Source organism: Fusarium odoratissimum (assembly GCF_000260195.1).
Source record: "Fusarium odoratissimum NRRL 54006 unplaced genomic scaffold supercont1.3, whole genome shotgun sequence".
Classification (NCBI taxonomy): domain Eukaryota; kingdom Fungi; phylum Ascomycota; class Sordariomycetes; order Hypocreales; family Nectriaceae; genus Fusarium; species Fusarium odoratissimum.
In genome coordinates this window covers 1,221,754-1,239,069 of record NW_022158689.1, presented here as the reverse complement: position 1 = coordinate 1,239,069, position 17,316 = coordinate 1,221,754, and the positions used below count along the sequence as shown (strand labels likewise).

Genomic DNA, 17,316 nt, shown 5'->3' with positions numbered 1-17,316 from the left:
ACAAGCAGGAGGGATGGGGGACAGCATAACAGTCCAAGTTTTGGCATACCGGTACTGGATGTTGACACGGCACCAAAGAGGGTAAAGGCCAGCTGGGACTTACGCTGTCTACGTCTGGGAAGTTGATACAATTCCAGTAGACAATATGTCCTGCAGTGGTACAGCCTTTGATAGTATAAAGCTGGCCCAGGGTAGAGTTTGGATTCCAAGAGCGAGGTTCGTGTGGTTCTCACGTCAAGGCAAGGAGAGAAAAGTCCTTACGGAGGGGCTTCTATCTAGCCTGAGCCATTACCAAAGTGGACCTTTCTTGTGGACCTTCACTGTTTCTGACGGAGCCCAGCTTGAAGCTTCGGGTACGTACTGGCCATGGTCAACCTGAGCCCCTCCACCAACAGTCGCCCACCTGAGCTGCAACACCTCGCCTCAATATCGTTAGGTATTCTACGTCACTATATTTCTTCTGGTCACATCGCCGCCAATCCACAAAGCTTTCCTCAAGTCACCCACCCTACAAACGCCTTACCATGGCCAGCAAGGTTGACCGCATCGTTGCCCGGCTACAGGCCAAGATCGAAGAGGGCGATTATTACGAAGCTCAACAGCAGACCCGTGTCGCGGCATCTCGTTATATCAAGACCTCCAACTGGCCTGCCGCGATCGATATCCTCTCGAATGTATCCCAAGCTTTGCTGCGCGCGGGGCAGGGTGGTAGTGGAGGAGATCTGTGTGCTATGCTGGTTGACGTCTACAAGCAGGCAGAACTCAAACCTGATGCTACCGCCAAGGGTAGACTATTGACTTGTCTGCGACTATTTGAGGCTGGCGAGCCTACGAGGAAGAAGTTTATCGGTGAAATCATAGCGTAAGTGCTACATCGTTGTCTTGACGAGATATCGCGAACGAGCATACTGACATTATTGGGGAAAGTTGGTCAGCAAAATTTGGCGAATATCCAGCTGGAGATCCTGAGCTTCACCATGTCGCTGGCTCACTATATGCTGAGGAGCACGATACATACGAGGCCGAGAAACATTTGATATTGGGGACCAAGGACTCGCCCGAGATTCTGACAAAGATGGAATATAATTGGTACAAGGAGAGCGAGCCTCATCAAGCGGCTCTCTTCGCCGGCCGCGCAGTTCTCCCATATCTCCTCGTTGGCAATGTTCGTGCTGCCAATACCTGCTACCGCCTCTTCACCAGCTCCCTCTCCAACGATAACCCGAACCTTGGTGTCCAAGACGTATCGAGCTCCGCTGGTGACATCCGCATCTTCCCAAGCCTGCCTCTACTCAACTTTCTTGGCTTTCTCCTTCTTGCTATTCAACGCGGCGCACCCGAACTCTACCGTGCTTTGGTGTCCAAGTATGCCACACAAATCAACGAGGCGGGATCATGGGCCGAGGCGCTTGAGATGGTTGGAGAGATGTACTTCGGCCTGTCCAAGCCTCGACAAAGCAACCCCCTTATGGATATGATGAGCGGTTTCTTTGGCGGTGGTGGTGGCCAACCAGAAAAGCCAAAGCGTAAGCAGGTTACGCAACGGCAAGATGCCCCCGCAGCGGAAGGTCTAGACTAGATGATTTGATCTGTGGGGTTGGATGCTGGTATACCATATTGCCTTGAGAAAAACATAGACAGCAGGCGTTGTAAGGTAAAGAAAAGACTGGGCTAACCACGGGGCTGTTCTTCTGGTTCAAACATCCAATTATCTTCGGCAAGGGCTGCCACTTTGGCTCGTAGACTTGCTCTCACAGCTTCAAGAAGTTCTAATGCGGCGTTAATACGATGAGAATAACAAAGACAAGCCCATGTCGCACCTTCAGGTTGTTCGGTCATAGCATGACGATGCATCTGGTGATGTTTAACTGCTTCTGCCAGACGTTGTCTTTCCTCTACTCGCATTTTAGCATTGTTAGATCTCTAGTCCTGCGTATGTCTTACTCTCACACTCTTGCCTATGATCTAGGGGCAACTCATCCTCGTCTTCCATTATCGGTGTCGGAAGGTCTCCGAGCTCAATTTCTCCGTGCTTATCGCGAACTACGATCTCAGATGTATCAGATAAAATATCGACGTCTGAATGCAGTGTTTCGGCAGACGTAGAAGTCGATCCAGCGGTAGGTCGCCGGGTCAACTGGCTCTGGAATAGATTACGACGAACGCCTGCTGAAGAGGCGCCGTTGCGAGAGCGGGGAACCCCCGTGCCATTCGTTGTTGTCCGTGTTCGATCTGCCATCGCGAAATCTTCAATTTTGTTGGCCGTTGTGATATGAAAGGAATGTAACTATCCAAGAAGTTGAAGGTGATCAAAACTTGGTTATGTAAAGTCAGATGTTATGTCACCTTCTGTTGACTTTCTGTGGGGTGTCCCGGGGTGTCTTCGTCTAGTCATCTTAGCTGCTTCAGCCTATCTGGCCAGGGCAATTGCACAAACATTTGTGCCTACCTCCAACAAGCATGCAAAGAGCTCAGTATCACTCGCACGACTACCGAGTAGGCAATTAATAAGCTCCTCACTTTGGGTATCTGCTCATATTCACGTAGTCTCATGCTTCTGGACACCCGCTGCCTCCAAGCTCAAAAGTCAGGATTGCATTCAACGTGTAATAGCCCCCCTAACTCCGTCCTTACAAACGTTAACTCTGAACCATGCTTATTTCAGAAAAAGGTATATACTCGACATGTACCAATGATAGTCGAGTTGTGTTCAGGTTTGTTGTCGCCAGTACTATTTGCCATGTGCTCCTAGATGTGGAACATCAGTAGGGCGACCATGTGCCATTGGTGTAATATGCTGTAAGCTCTGTCTCTTAATCGCACAGCTTGTCTTCATCTCCAAGAATGCAGCCTAACCCATCAATACGCCCCAGCATCATCCGAATTCGAAAGTTTCTTCCGGTCGATTTGCGGTGTTCCTACAGGGAGAGGTTGTAAGAGTACTCGTCTTCCATGTTCTGGCTGATCCAAAGGACGACGGAGCTGTGCGGAATTAGTGAAAACAATCGATTTCCTGGGGTAAGATTCTTTCTTACCTAACGCCAACAAGAGCGTTACTGAGCACATTCTCAATTCCCATACCCAGAGCAGGCATGGCGACGCTGGGCACAACAAACTTGAGAACAAAGACAGTGACACCACCAGCCATTCCACCAGCGAGAGCAGCAAAACCTAAGAACAGGACCACGCGAGCCTTCCACGCTACCCCATTTCCGCTGTAGCTGAAGGAATCGGCGCTTAGGCGTTGCTTTTCGACTGAATTGATGATAAGCATGCCCAAGCTAGAGAAAATAAAGGGCAGCCAGTCAACAAACTTGACATGGATATCGGAGCCGTTGCGTGATGACTTGGACCAAACTGCGGAATCGAGCATGATGTAAAAGGCGATTGAGAACTAAATCGCACCAGGTGGTGAGTACCAAAACTATTGACAAAGCGGGCGCATGAAGCCGCGCATGATGCATTGAGAGAGCCATGCAACGAAGAAGAAACGCCAAATACTCAAACAGGGGACACTTTTATAGGTTCAACGTACAATAGCTCCGGCGCTGTAGACACCAGCATTTCGGGCCCAAACCGTGTTAAGCCACTCAGGCCGTCGAAACTTCCAAAGGCGCTCTTCCTCCATGGCTATGGATTATGTGCGTTGCGAAAGGCTTGATTCTTGTAGTGCAAGTGTCTGATGTTGCAGGATCACTGATCGTTGGCGAATGATAGTGTTGACGATGCTTGGGACTGGAGGCTGACAATGACGAGGCTCACGCGTGGACGGGACCGGCCTTGCTTTAGCGCCGGTGGAGATCACGTGATCTATTGCTGAGCAGACCCACACAACCTGGAAGTGCGACTTCGTGAAGTGGGTCGTGGTCGTGGAGACATCCGCGTGGCTGGGTGTCATAAACTGCAAAACACAAAAATCCACTCGCGGAGACGCAAAAGATCCCCGTTGTAGAGAGCCATGTCACATTGATTACCCCGCTGGTCGGTGCGATGCTCACTCCGCTCACGCGGGACCCTGAAAACAATGGAGTTGAGCTGCGGATAGTGACGAGTATCACCTTGGGTTATGTACACAGGGTCTTGTAAATATTCAGGGCATATGTAAGGGACCGAAATATGATGTTGTGGCGTACATGATATTGATGACAGCCAAACTCTATTCAAATAAATATTGTAGGGAGCAGCATTCTCGCCGTTGAAACATTTCACTTTGTATGCCGTTTCAACGGTGTCCAACGGTTCGGATACAGCATCTCTATCTGCAAGATAACGCATCAAGAAAGGGTAGCGACAGGAAGCCACTCTAACGATGCCCAACCGTCGCGAATCAGGCATACACCTAAGTATTCGTCAAATGTAACAGGATATTGACAATCAATCGTGCCTGTTACGTTCATAGCCGGACAAGGAGAGATGCTGGGTACCTGTCATGTATTTACTTGCATGTACGGATACACACCATGCTTTGGAGCAACCATTAGACTAGGCTCTCAGGCACAACACCAAGAGCCATCGAGGTTCGTGGGCCAAAACAGCCAGCCGCTGGGGATTCAAAGCTGACCACCATACCAGCGTGGCGGCGAGCCGTGTCTGCCACCAAATGAATCTTGAGTGTTAATAGCCGCTGGACACTCAAAACAATTGCCGCATCAGCCTCTATTAATAAAGACCGCGGTTCTCCTAACATTTGCAGTGTTGCTAATGTTTTTCAGACAGACGCTATCGAACATGGGCGAATGAGATCCTCCCAACAACACCTGGTCTAGACCTATTCGATCTTAAACATCAGGTGCACCATTCTCCTTTTTACTGGCCTGCCCTTCGCAAACACCTGGCCCACGCATTGACAGGCAGGCATTAGGAAGGTGCAGCAGGCCCCAGTCCCTGCCCGCTTCTGCCTCTGTCGTGCGACCCCGTCTTTTCAGTCCCTTCCCCGTCCCATCGCTTCAACCCGATCTTCACTCTATCATACAATTGCTAACGCGATTTTTGGTAGTGCGTCTCGCCCACTCGCTCGCTCACCTATGCAGTTATTACATTCTTTATTTCTTTCTTAGTGCTTGTTGTATTCTTTCGTTCGAGTTACAGGAGGCCGGCACAGATAACCGCCGCTTCACTAATTACCCATCTCTCGCTTGCTATCTTCACTCCGCGCCCCCCTTGCCAGGACAGGACGCGGTATATCCCTTCAGACGTACTCATAACTATCGAGCAATAAGTCGCCTCCTACTTCCAGGTTCTCGAAGAAAACACGCCTGTTTTTCTAAGCGCTATTTCATAACGGGAGCATACATCTGCTAAATCAAGGCTCGACCTCCCCCTTTGACATTCCTAAGCATCCTCGATATACGCAACTTATCTCACCCGCCCTTGATCGATCTCAAAACGAAATTTCACACAATCATTCGGTTTTTCCCAACGCCTGTCTCACGAGAGATCCTTCTCCAACAATACTTGACATCGATTTCAAGGACGTATTTTGTTTGGACAACCATTCTTAGAGATAGCCGTTTGAAACGACTAGTTCAGCATGAGACCGATCAACTACCTACCGAGACCGGACCTTTTGGTCTCGGTGTTTGCCTCCGTTTCACTGTATGGTGGCCTGGCTATGGCCCAAGATACCAAGGATGACCCCAAGAATAATGACCCATCTGCTGTTCCTGAGGCGACCGATTCGAAGAATAGCGATGCCAATAAACCCACCAATACAGCTGCTGAGCCAGCTAGTACTGAGACGAAGGATAACGCGAAGCCTGCGTCAACAAAAGACGAGCAGCCTTCGAAAACGGAGGAAAAAGAAAAGTCCAAGTCTACTGCGGAAGAGGATCAGGCCAGTACTGCGACAGGAGAGGGTCCAACCAAAACCAAAGACGTTCAGTCCACAATCACATCCATCGCCTCTTCTGGCACGGAAGAAGCTATGCCTACCTTGACAAGATACAAGCCAATTCCTACTTATCCAGCTCCTTCTGTTCCCCCTACTAACAACGCTCCTTTCATGCGGCACTCGAGTGCCCCTGACGGAACCGTATTTATTGCAGTTGGGGCTATCCTTGGCGCTCTTGGGCTCGCCATCCTACTCTGGCGTCTTATCGTTGGCATCCTCCTTCATCGGTCTGTTGAGCGAGCAGCCAAGGCCCAACATGACGAGAACGCAAAGACAGGCTTTCCTGCGCCCCCTGCGCCCTTCTATAAATACACTGATACCGGATCGACAATGTCTCTCTCTGCTGGTCGCGGCGTGCGACGAACCACCCGTGGACCTGTTCTATCGTCAACCCCTAGCGCCTCCAACCTGTTTTTCTCCCCAACTGCCGCAGCATCAGGCAATGGGGCTGGCAATCGTGGCTCTGCATTTTTACCATCTGGCTTTTATGCGGCTGGCACCAGCTCTCCCGGTGGCCAGCATGATAATAACATCAGCATGACCAACTTACGCCCTGATTCTCGCGGTCACTTTGGCACTCCTTCACGACATACCTTAAATCCAAGTCCTCCAGAGTCACCTTCATTCCAAGGCCGAAGGGACATCAGCAACTCGACCCTCAATCTCAATCGACCACCAAGCCAACGCGCCCCTAGTGCGTTCCTCGAAGATCTTCTCGCTGACGATCCTTCGAGTCTGCCGCCTCCACATATGCCTGCTTCGACTGCCAGGCGCTCATCGTATGGCAGTGGCTCCCCTGGCGCGCACAACCGAATCTAAACCGGTATCAAGCGACTTCTATCATGGAAAACTTTACATGTGAGCGATATTATGCTTAATCGTCCTTGTTACCAGAGAAAACATTTGGTGTTACAGGAGGGGCGTCACCTTCGAATCATTTTACAACAGCGGCGTCAAGAGACTGGCATTTTTCTCATCAGGATATGGCTTGCGGATAATTCGATACTTAGTCATGAGAGGACACAGGTGTAATGATCCTCGGTAATGTGTACGTGGGGGTTACGGGTAGAGTTTTGGGTTATTGTCGACGATGGAATAGTTCAGCATGGCTGTAGGCAATGGCGTAGCTTCGAGCCCTGACCCCGTCCGCTATCAGACCACCAAAGTTCTACTCTATGTTTGGATAACTTGGGGGAGTTAACGGTTTTGATCCATACTCCAGAAATATCTTCTGGCTTTCTTAGTACATAATCCTCTTCAACATGATATATTCATCTCCATCTGTCTTCGAGCCAACCGAGTTTGTTTCTGTGACTAATGGCAACCAAACCTGGGAGATTACCATGAATTTGATAGGTGACGGTACACCAATCGTGGTAATTCTGGAAGTTCCGGTATGAAAGAGCAACGTTGAACAAGTGCGATGTTTTCTTTTTACGAGAATACGTTTGTCCCATCGTTAAACACCTACCTTTACGGGTTTGCTCTCACGACTGAGCGAAGTTAGACATATTGCAATCAAAATCAGTAGTTGCCAATATAACATAGCTTTAAGTATGTGATAAATCACTCCTGTATTTCACAGGGAGAGGCTACAGGTAAGGAGCGCCATGTCTATGAACTGACTGTACTCACATTACGCCGTATGTTGTATGTTAAAGGTAGACCGTTCATACTATTATATGCTCACCATCGTACACTCTATTGCATTCTTCGCCCCGTACCACGTAACGCCCCATTCCTAATATTCCACTTTAGCCGACTCCATGCTCCATGGCTGTTGGTCCCACAAGATGTATCGTTCTTCATTATGCATTAATAAGGTATTTCATCCTCGAATCCTGCCCTGCCTGCGCCTTGGCCAACCGAGGGGCATAAACAATCTAAGCTCGGGAGGTCATTGTAGCCCTTTCTCCTCTGATATTGTCATTCAGCTGTTCTTTGTTACTGTGCCCTTCCAGAGACCGTCTTTCCGGATGCTCATCAACAGATACGCTGTAAACCGAATCACGGTTGTCATACCGAGGCTGTTTCGGCTTTGATTGCTCCTTTTCTTTTCGTTCTTCCTCTTCCTGCTGCCTTTCTAGCTCCTCGATCTCTTTGACAGTCTTTTTGCTTGACTCGACATCCTCTTCCGCCTCTGCCAGTAGTAATCTTACTCTTTCGATCCTCGTCATGGCGCCTTCTAGTTTATCCAGACGTCTTCGTTTCTCTTGATCTCGTCGCTCCAGCTCATCCACGCGCTGTTCTAGCTTTGCTCGTGCCCGCCTCTCTTCGGCGACCATTTCATTTGCCTGCTCGAAGAGAGCAGCGCTAAGCTCCTCAACCTCCTGGCTGGTAGCTGCAACCTTGCCTTCGGCTTCCTTGCGCAAGCATTGTTCTCGATTGAGCGCCTCCAGAAGATCTTCAGCTGATGGAGATGGCGGGGGTTGCAACTGTTGTGGGCGGTGCGATTGGCTGCTTATGGAACGCTGGTTGGAAGGTCGGGAGGGGTTGGTGTCGATATGGGGAAGTTCGTGTGACTTGCGCGGGGAGAGGAAAGATGATAGCCGACTGGTGCCGCTTTGTAGGAATGACATGCGAGGGTTTGTAGGCGTCGCAGGAAGTTGCTTCTGAGTTGGAGATGAGGGTAGCTGAGCGCGCAAATTGGCAAGTTCATCTTCGTAATCGGCCCAGCGATCGACGGCGGCAGTGGCCTTCTCATTGAGAAGACGGACCTGGTTTTCGAGGTCTTCGATACGGGCCTGGGCCTCAAGTAGTTGAACTTGGCTGTGATCGAGAGGTAATGAGTAGCCACAGCCCGGGCAGCACGGCGTAGAATCAGCAGAGAGAGTGGGCGCTGCCATTGTCATGACCATTGTCGTTGACATGGCCGGCGCATATATGATGTTGTATGTGAGCCGTCGGCGGTTACTGAAGATGCAGGGCGGACGTTAGGAGAGGTTTATAGTTGCAATAAGCCATACAATCACTGAGAATATGCCAGCGAAGCAATTATTACCACCAAGGGATGAATATAAAAGTCGTGGGTGTTGTTTCAAAAAGAAAGGTTTCAATGAATACAGGGATAGTCAGCTCAAGTGTCCCTATTTTTGTCGCTGAACCGAATGCGGGCAGTGGCTTTGGCGCCTTGGACACGCGATAGCATGAGGGGCGGGGAGGCGCTTGGGCGGCTGAGCAGGCGATTTCAGTGGCGCGTGTCTTGGTGATCAGGGTCCAGTCGTGGCAGGGTATTTTAGACTACGAAACAAATGGTGTTTCTTGTATCCCAACGCATGTTACAGTAGTTAATCGAGACATTGCGAGTTGATGTTATTTACGTTGATTTCTTCACGTACCAAGACCAGGCAGTTGATTTACCTATCTGCTTTGTTTAGGTAGTCATTTGTTCCACTAATGGAGCAAAGACATAGACAATCAAGTGTTAAAGAACAACAAACGACATTGCATGACTCAATCTCGTAACAAATTGCTGTTGGAATGAATAAACAGGGTCACGTCACGTCACCATATCTGATCATGTTACATCGCATGCAATAACTCTGGGAACGCGCTTCTCAGGTGGTATGAGCTTTAGATCAAGTTTCTAAGTTGATTCTAGGGCAGGCCCAACTCATTATCGTCCGGCGGTCCTGGGCTCAATTCTCGTCATTGTGGATTCTTCTTCGAGTCCCGTCTGTTTTATCGGATTTGAGCAACGAGTCCAGCCAGACGAATTGGCATTTATGCGAGAAGCCTCGCGTCATGAGATGACGACTGAAAGCCATAGTATGAATGGAATCCTGTGGCTACAATGACGAACGAGTGCCTTGTTTCCTGTAGAATATAGAGTTTGTGTGTGCTCTTGTTCCACGGCGGACAGGCCTCCTAGCCAGATTATTCTGAGACAAGCGATGTCGGGTGTCCTTGTTGTATCAGGGCAGCTCTCAAACAAAACTGCAAGCTCAGCTTGGCTTTGCAACCTTTCGAGGCTCGCAAATGCCTGTTTCGGGATCTCTGTATTCTTTCCAACTGATAGGGACCATATCATTACCCGCCTCACTCGTAGCCATAACAACGCCCAGCTCGTTTGAAGCCGTCGATAGGTAGTAGTTGGCCTGGTCTCCGAGAGAAATCTAGCACGAATATGTCAACACCACCACCCTATACGAAGGAGTAGGGAAACTCACCACTTGCGCGCGGACGATGTCGCCAGGCTTAAAGGACTCGTAAATCTTAACCTTATCCTTTTCTGTTGCCCTCACGTCTTGCACTCTGATCACACCCTGCCACTCTGTCTGCAAAACTGTGTCGCCAACTTGCTGAATCACCACAATGGCTTGCTTTGGCATCAGGCGCAGGACACGCGCGAGGACAATATTCTCGACGTCGGGCAGTATCTCGCGCTTGCGGCCATGGCGGGAAACGGAAATAGTAGCAAGCTCCTCTGTCGTAGGTGCAGTGATCTTGTTGAGACGCTTTTGAGGGCCGGGGTTCTTTGTCGGGGGTGTCACGGTGACTCGGCCAAGCAGAGAAGAAACAACATTGCCTTCGTAAACATGTGTACCGGCCCCGGGCGCAAATTTGGTGACCGGGCCTAGGACATTGCCGGGCAGGGCAACGGAGGGAATGTCGTCGACAGCCATAACCTTCGATTTAGGTGCTTAGGTGAGCTTGCGGTGAAGGGTGTGAAGGCTTTGCTTTATTCAGCTCCCGCGTGGGTGAATATGCTTATTCACCGGAAGTCGTCAGCTCAATCTTTGCGGAATATCGGAGTTGGGTTTTGGATGACGAAAGCTCAATTCAGCCTTGCAGTAATGCAGTCTCATTGTATCCAGACTTTGCTGAAATTCTCCCATCCATCGGGACGGCTTTCAATTGCGGGGCCGACATTGGAGCTTGTGTGTTATGTAAGCGCCAAAGTGGTGCTTAAGTCCCTGCCGACTAACTCCGTCCTACACATAACTGAGTCCGCCGAATCGGAGCCGAGCTTTCATGCAAGAACACTATTCGACGACGAGTCTATCGGATCTTTATGTTCCTCCTCGCTTACACGATGCAATGCAGTAGTCCGGCTACTAAGAGATGCATGGGCGGGGAAGCGGTAAGGTCTTTTGGGCATGGAGAGATAGGCTTTGTCATGGAAGCAGGACAAGGCAAATGCTGAGCTACCATACCTCGGATTCGAGGTCACCAGACCAAAGAGCCGTTATGTTGTGCATGGCATGACAAGGAGGTTATGCTGAGTGACTGCCCAGACTCCCCAAAGACTCTGGTCCTAAGTCGGTTGTCAACTCGTCTCGAATGAGTTGGTCTAGATTCTAGCCATAGTTTTGGGTACAGTCACAACGTGTTTACCGTTCATCGACCGCGCTGAGCAACCAAAGTCGAAGGATTCAGCTTGTAGCATTCGACTTGTTCAACCGCCAGTGCTCGACAACCTCAGCTTGTACGATGCGTATTACGCCCGTTTAAACGGGCTGAACTGGCAACATCTCCCAGCAACAGTTGCCAACCCAGGTAACTTGGCACAATGGCACGTCCTAAAATCTATAAAACGCAGATGTATGGTGCCTCCTGGAGTTCGAGGAATGGCTTCTAGTGCAAATAGTGGAGGAGGTGGTTCCGCGCGGGATCTCCACACCCACGCCCACACCCCTTGGCAAAAACTGGCTAATGAGAGGCACTTCGTTTTCGTTCAAAGATCCTAAAAGGATGTTTTGCTGGTCAGAGCTTACCTAGTATACGTGGAAACTGCACGAGTTCCAGAGCGAGAGGCCGAGCCGAAGAGCATCCATCATGATGTTATTCTCGACGAACCGAGCCACTTTCGGCCCAGGTCTCTGTTTCCGTTCAGTCGCTTTGTGTCTTCTCTGTTGTTACAACCACCATTTACAGAGTTGTCAGAGTCAATCCGGTGACTCATTGCTTGTTATTCCATCATGAGACTCTCATAGCCGTCATCGAAACTGTAACGAATCCATCCTTCACGTCACAGGCACCGGCCCCCCTTGGCGCTATCTCCGCGTGGTAGGCACCCAGGTTTATTGCCGTAATCCGAATCTGTTGAGAGTCGGTTCAAAAGGTCTCTAGTAAAGGGATGATTTTACAGTGCTTTGTAATCCATTGGGTCCTTTGTTTGCTCTCTTCATCGACCATACAGCCGATGCAGCCACACCCAACCCACTCACACACCCCCCTGTAGACGGAATCTACTTGCTACTGTCATTTTGACGAGATTCTATTACTTTTCTAATTCGCCTTTATTTCCTTTCCCTTCGTCTTAAATTCCCATCTATCTCTTGTGTCTTTTCTCATTTCATCACGCCAAGATCGACCTGTGGGCCGTCCATCGATCGTTTTTGTTTCTTGGCAACCCATTGCGAGGTTGTATTGCGATCTCAGAGACGAAAGTCTATTGTTTCCGGCTCAATTCCGTCGCCTTTCACTCCTCATAGTGTCATTGGTCTCACGGCGGCCTTGTACAAAGTTGATATTGCTTGTGAGACTGTCTCTGGGTATCATTCGATATAGGCTTTAGTGGCTAGCCTCAGAGTTATTCCACAACCCATATCTGTTATCCAACATTCACAGGATATACGAGATTGATACAACGCAAATATGCCTGATCCTGTGGACAAGGAGCTTCAGCCCTCTAATACCCAAGCAGCTTCTCTCTCCCCAACAAATTTCGAAAAGTCCAGCGACTCAGATGAGGACAAGATAAGGGAGTTTGGAGAAAAGGACGCCGAAAGAAGCGAGAAAATTGATGAAATCAGTGAGAAAGATGAATCAAGGATTGCAGATCTCGAGGAAATCAAGACTGGCGCGACTGAAGCTTCAGCAATTACACCGACAACATCAGGAACTCAAGCTCAACAGAAGAAGCCATGGCATAAGAAATTGAATCCTCTCCGCTGGGGCTCGCCACCTCCAGTTCCTGAAAAGCCAGTGCAGAGCAGGGAACATGATGCTGGCTTCCTCAGCAAGTTAACATTCCAATGGATGGGGCCGTTGATGCATGTGAGTTTTAGCACTTTCTCAAATTCTATCTCGCTGGTTATATTGCAGATCTGCAAGCCACCAATTTCTGATATGCGGCGCGGCCCGTCTTACAACGCTTTTGCTGACTCGATGATATCAATAGGCTGGCTACCGAAGACCCCTGGAAGAGAATGACATCTGGACTGTCAATCCGGACAGAGCCGTGGAGCCACTGACTCTGCAAATGAAAGCATCGTTCCAGAAACGGGTTGAAAGAGGTGACAAGCACCCCCTATTCTGGGCTATGCACGAGACTTTTAAGGGTGAGTTTTGGACGGGAGGCGCATGTGCCCTCTACACCAGCATCATTCAAGTCATAAGTCCATTCACCCTTCGATACCTAATTCAATTCGCTGCCGACGCCTATGTAGCGAACAAGACTGGTGGGCCTCCGCCCCATCTTGGTAAGGGTATTGGGCTGGCCTTTGGCATCACACTGATGCAAATCACCCAGAGTCTGGGAACGAACCACTACATCTACCGAGGCATGACAGTTGGCGGTCAGAGCAGAGGAGTTTTGATTGGACTTATCTACGAAAAGTCGCTGGTCATTTCAGGCCGCGCCAAAGCTGAGGGTGCTTTGCAGAGCAACGCACCTGGTGCAAAAGACGATGCTGAAGATAAGAAGAAGGCCAAGAAAGCCAAAAAGGCGAAGCCGGATGCGTCAGATGGTACAGGCTGGGGAAACGGTCGTATCACTGCTCTGCAGAGTGTTGACACGTATCGTGTCGATCAGGCATCTGCCCTCTTCCATATGGTATGGACGTCTCCTATTTTATGTCTCCTCACTTTAGCACTCCTGCTCGTCAATATCACCTACAGCGCCCTGGCTGGTTACGGTTTGCTTGTTATTGGAATGCCGTTCTTGACGAAGGCTATTCGAAGTTTGTTTCACCGGCGACGAGCGATCAATCAAATTACCGATCAACGTGTGTCTCTTACCCAGGAAATCTTGCAGTCAGTCCGCTTTGTCAAGTTTTTTGGATGGGAGAAGGCTTTCCTCGAACGTCTCGGTGATTTCAGAAATAAAGAAATCCACGCCATTCAGATCTTGCTTGCTATTAGAAACGCACTCAATGCCGTTAGCATGTCACTCCCCATCTTCGCCTCCATGCTGTCCTTCATCTGCTACTCCCTCACGCATAGCGGTCTTACGGCTGCCGAGGTCTTCTCCTCACTGGCTTTGTTCAACGGTCTCAGAATTCCTCTGAATTTGTTGCCGATGGTTCTGGGTCAGGTAATTGATGCGTGGGGCTCTGTTCAGCGAATTCAAGAGTTTCTGCTTCAGGAAGAGATGGTCGAAGATATGACAATTGACACCACAGGTGATGATGCGATTCGACTGGAAGGCGCCTCTTTTACTTGGGAAAAGTCCCACAAGGAAGAGTCTGAGAAGAGCGAGAAGGACAAGAAGCACAGCCAGGTCCAAACTCCTCAACACGAACCTTCAGGTGATGACACAAGCACTTTGGTCGAGGAGCGAGAGCCTTTCAAGCTTCAAGATCTCAGCTTTGGTGTAAAGAGGAACGAGCTTGTTGCTGTCATCGGATCAGTCGGTAGTGGGAAGAGTTCTCTACTGTCTGCACTTGCTGGCGACATGAGGAAGACAGATGGCCACGTTACCTTCGGCGCATCCAGAGCCTTCTGTCCTCAATATGCTTGGATTCAGAACACCACTCTCAAGAACAACATCATATTTGGTAAAGATATGGACAAGAATTGGTACAAAGAGGTCATTCAAGCGTAAGTTCCCTCCGTTGTCTCGCTTCAATTATCGCTAACATACTTTCTAGCTGCGCGCTCCAGGCAGATCTCGATATGCTTCCCAATGGCGATATGACGGAAATCGGTGAGCGTGGTATTACCATCTCTGGAGGTCAGAAGCAGCGTCTCAATATCGCTCGAGCCATCTACTTCGACGCCGATATCGTTCTTATGGACGACCCCCTCAGCGCTGTTGACGCTCATGTTGGCCGTCATATCTTCGATAATGCCATTCTTGGCCTCCTCAAGGATAAGTGTCGCATCCTAGCCACCCACCAGCTCTGGGTACTCAGCCGCTGTGATCGCATCATTTGGATGGAGAACGGCAAGATTCAAGCCGTCGATACGTTCGAGAACCTTATGAAGGACCATAAAGGGTTCCAGTCTCTTATGGAGACAACTGCTGTTGAGGAAAAGCGAGAAGAAGCCAAGAAACCCGACGATGGCGAGCAACCCACGGCGGACGAGAAAAAGAAGAAAAAGAAGAAGGGAGCTGCCTTGATGACCCAAGAAGAAAAGGCCAGTTCGAGTGTCTCGTGGTCTGTCTATGCTGCCTACGTCAGGGCATCTGGTTCCATTTTGAACGCTCCGTTGGTGCTATTCCTCCTTATTGTCTCTCAGGGAGCCAATATCGTGACAAGCCTTTGGTTGTCATATTGGACTTCAAACAAGTTCAACCTCTCTACGGGTGTCTACATCGCGATCTACGCAGCACTTGGCGTTGTGCAGGCTCTCCTCATGTTCGCCTTCTCTGTGGTCTTGTCCATTTTGGGAACGAAATCGAGTAAAGTCATGCTTAGAATCGCTGTAACTCGCGTCCTTCGCGCACCTATGTCCTTCTTTGATACGACACCACTTGGGCGCATCACGAACCGCTTTTCACGGGACGTTGATGTTATGGACAACAATCTTTCGGACGCACTCCGCATGTTTTTGTTGACCGTGGGTATGATCACATCTGTGTTCATCCTCATCATTGCGTTCTACTACTATTTTGTGATCGCCTTGGTCCCTCTGTACATTGCATTCGTCACAGCAGCGATGTACTACCGTGCTTCGGCACGAGAGGTCAAGCGTTTCGAATCCGTCCTCAGATCGCACGTCTTTGCTAAGTTTGGCGAGGGCCTCACAGGTGTCGCGTCGATTCGAGCCTACGGGCTGCAGGATCGCTTCGTTAATGAACTACGTGAATCTATCGACAACATGAACGGCGCTTACTACATTACCTTCGCTAATCAGCGATGGCTCTCAATGCGAATCGATCTTATCGGTGTACTTCTTGTCTTTGTGACAGCCATCCTTGTTGTTACGTCCCGTTTCTCGATCAATCCTTCCACTGGTGGCCTTGTTCTGAGTTACATCCTCTCGATTGTTGGCATGATGCAATTTTCTGTCCGTCAACTTGCTGAAGTCGAGAATGCTATGAATGCCGTGGAGAGACTTTACTACTATGGTACTGAACTTGAGGAGGAGGCTCCTTCACATACCGTCGAAGTTCGGAAAACGTGGCCCGAGAAGGGTGAGATTGTCTTCGATAATGTCGAGATGCGATATCGTGCTGGTCTCCCACTTGTCCTTTCAGGATTGACGATGCATGTCAAGGGCGGCGAGCGCATTGGTATCGTTGGGCGTACTGGTGCTGGAAAGAGTTCTATCATGAGCACTTTGTTCCGTCTGGTTGAGATCTCTGGTGGCAAGATTACCATCGATGGCCTCGATATTTCCACCCTTGGACTTCACGATCTCCGATCCCGACTCGCGATTATCCCACAGGATCCCACTCTCTTCCGAGGGACTGTCCGCAGCAACCTCGATCCTTTCCATGAACATACTGATCTCGCACTCTGGTCTGCTCTCCGCCAAGCAGATCTTGTTCCTGCCAACGCTGCGTCGCCCGAAGAAGCACGCCGTACAAACGATCCCTCACGTATACATCTAGACACCCCTGTCGAGGAAGACGGCCTCAACTTCTCGCTCGGCCAAAGACAGCTCATGGCACTCGCGCGAGCTCTTGTCCGAGGCGCCCAGATCATCGTTTGCGATGAAGCCACTTCCTCGGTGGATATGGAGACAGACGATAAGATCCAGGCTACCATGGCAGTTGGTTTCCGCGGCAAAACGCTTCTGTGCATCGCTCATCGACTGCGAACCATCATTGGCTACGATCGTATCTGTGTCATGGATGCAGGGCGTATCGCTGAGCTGGATACACCGATGGAACTGTGGAAAAGAGGCGGTATCTTTCGCAGCATGTGTGATCGCAGTGGTATCAGGGTCGAAGATATACATGGTGCAAAAGAAGAGATGGGTGTGGTGACAGGAGAGAGCAGTCAACAGTGAGATGCTGATAGCACATGACCATGAAAATGGTGTTCAAGCATATAGATTTAATACAGTCAATCATATACGAAAAGTCCAATGACCCCGAAAGATGCGGCAGCTCAGTTTATAGATCAGAGTCCAGTTATTTCCATATGCTGTGGATTTGTATGTATTATGTGCTTAATTTCCAAACTCGTAATTACTCTGCTTAGACTCATAGAATGTAGGTAAGCTCCGTGTGTCCTAAGTGAGATACTGCAAGGCATGTCGGAGCTTTGACACCTAATTGCACATAGGAACATTTAGGATAACATGCA

The 17,316-nt window shown here is 49.6% G+C and overlaps 7 protein-coding genes across 9 annotated transcripts; 3 read left to right on the top strand and 4 right to left on the bottom strand.

Annotated features, from left to right (window-relative positions):
• Positions 1 to 232: 232 nt before the first annotated feature.
• FOIG_02840 (uncharacterized protein) lies at positions 233 to 2,408 on the top strand. Its single transcript, XM_031200281.1, has 2 exons — positions 233 to 862; positions 928 to 2,408. Exons 1-2 carry the CDS (start codon positions 525 to 527, stop codon positions 1,577 to 1,579), a joined length of 990 nt encoding a protein of 329 aa, XP_031070049.1. The 5' UTR covers positions 233 to 524; the 3' UTR covers positions 1,580 to 2,408.
• FOIG_02841 (uncharacterized protein) lies at positions 932 to 2,239 on the bottom strand (the record flags this gene model as incomplete). The annotated part of the gene is made up of 3 exons (XM_031200282.1): positions 932 to 1,769; positions 1,821 to 1,895; positions 1,945 to 2,239. The coding sequence occupies 3 exons, from the start codon at positions 2,237 to 2,239 to the stop codon at positions 1,672 to 1,674; spliced, it is 468 nt and encodes a 155-aa protein (XP_031070050.1). The 3' UTR covers positions 932 to 1,671.
• Positions 2,409 to 2,918: 510 nt separating the features above from the next.
• On the bottom strand, positions 2,919 to 3,628 carry FOIG_02839 (uncharacterized protein; the record flags this gene model as incomplete). The annotated part of the gene is made up of 3 exons (XM_031200280.1): positions 2,919 to 2,982; positions 3,036 to 3,394; positions 3,536 to 3,628. 3 exons carry the CDS (start codon positions 3,626 to 3,628, stop codon positions 2,919 to 2,921), a joined length of 516 nt encoding a protein of 171 aa, XP_031070048.1.
• A 571-nt stretch (positions 3,629 to 4,199) lies between these two features.
• FOIG_02838 (uncharacterized protein) lies at positions 4,200 to 7,341 on the top strand. Of its 3 annotated transcripts, none has more exons than XM_031200278.1 (3): positions 4,200 to 4,517; positions 4,573 to 4,789; positions 4,997 to 7,266. In XM_031200278.1, exon 3 carries the CDS (start codon positions 5,531 to 5,533, stop codon positions 6,707 to 6,709), a length of 1,179 nt encoding a protein of 392 aa, XP_031070046.1. In that variant the 5' UTR covers positions 4,200 to 4,517; positions 4,573 to 4,789; positions 4,997 to 5,530; the 3' UTR covers positions 6,710 to 7,266. The 3 variants fall into 3 exon arrangements, with proteins under 3 accessions (XP_031070046.1, XP_031070047.1, XP_031070045.1); XM_031200279.1 differs by having other exon boundaries at positions 4,220 to 4,517; positions 4,573 to 4,865; positions 4,997 to 7,170; XM_031200277.1 differs by having other exon boundaries at positions 4,220 to 4,517; positions 4,573 to 7,341.
• A 172-nt stretch (positions 7,342 to 7,513) lies between these two features.
• FOIG_02837 (uncharacterized protein) lies at positions 7,514 to 9,155 on the bottom strand. Its single transcript, XM_031200276.1, has one exon. The coding sequence runs from the start codon at positions 8,758 to 8,760 to the stop codon at positions 7,774 to 7,776; it is 987 nt and encodes a 328-aa protein (XP_031070044.1). The 5' UTR covers positions 8,761 to 9,155; the 3' UTR covers positions 7,514 to 7,773.
• Positions 9,156 to 9,322: 167 nt separating this feature from the next.
• On the bottom strand, positions 9,323 to 10,856 carry FOIG_02836 (uncharacterized protein). The gene is made up of 2 exons (XM_031200275.1): positions 10,060 to 10,856; positions 9,323 to 10,005 (listed from the first exon to the last, which is right to left on the bottom strand). Exons 1-2 carry the CDS (start codon positions 10,513 to 10,515, stop codon positions 9,835 to 9,837), a joined length of 627 nt encoding a protein of 208 aa, XP_031070043.1. The 5' UTR covers positions 10,516 to 10,856; the 3' UTR covers positions 9,323 to 9,834.
• FOIG_02835 (ATPase) lies at positions 9,491 to 17,152 on the top strand. The gene is made up of 3 exons (XM_031200274.1): positions 9,491 to 12,892; positions 13,017 to 14,656; positions 14,707 to 17,152. The coding sequence occupies exons 1-3, from the start codon at positions 12,491 to 12,493 to the stop codon at positions 17,015 to 17,017; spliced, it is 4,353 nt and encodes a 1,450-aa protein (XP_031070042.1). The 5' UTR covers positions 9,491 to 12,490; the 3' UTR covers positions 17,018 to 17,152.
• Positions 17,153 to 17,316: the final 164 nt, after the last annotated feature.

Coding starts and splice junctions, on each gene's coding strand:
- FOIG_02840 (XM_031200281.1), top strand. CDS start 525: ATGGCCAGCAAGGTTGACCGCATCGTTGCCCGGCTACAGGCCAAGATC. Junction 863..927: donor TTTATCGGTGAAATCATAGC/GTAAGTGCTACA, acceptor TATTGGGGAAAG/TTGGTCAGCAAAATTTGGCG.
- FOIG_02838 (XM_031200277.1), top strand. CDS start 5,531: ATGAGACCGATCAACTACCTACCGAGACCGGACCTTTTGGTCTCGGTG.
- FOIG_02837 (XM_031200276.1), bottom strand. CDS start 8,760: ATGTCAACGACAATGGTCATGACAATGGCAGCGCCCACTCTCTCTGCT.
- FOIG_02836 (XM_031200275.1), bottom strand. CDS start 10,515: ATGGCTGTCGACGACATTCCCTCCGTTGCCCTGCCCGGCAATGTCCTA. Junction 10,006..10,059: donor ACATCGTCCGCGCGCAAGTG/GTGAGTTTCCCT, acceptor TATTCGTGCTAG/ATTTCTCTCGGAGACCAGGC.
- FOIG_02835 (XM_031200274.1), top strand. CDS start 12,491: ATGCCTGATCCTGTGGACAAGGAGCTTCAGCCCTCTAATACCCAAGCA. Junction 12,893..13,016: donor GGATGGGGCCGTTGATGCAT/GTGAGTTTTAGC, acceptor TGATATCAATAG/GCTGGCTACCGAAGACCCCT. Junction 14,657..14,706: donor TACAAAGAGGTCATTCAAGC/GTAAGTTCCCTC, acceptor CATACTTTCTAG/CTGCGCGCTCCAGGCAGATC.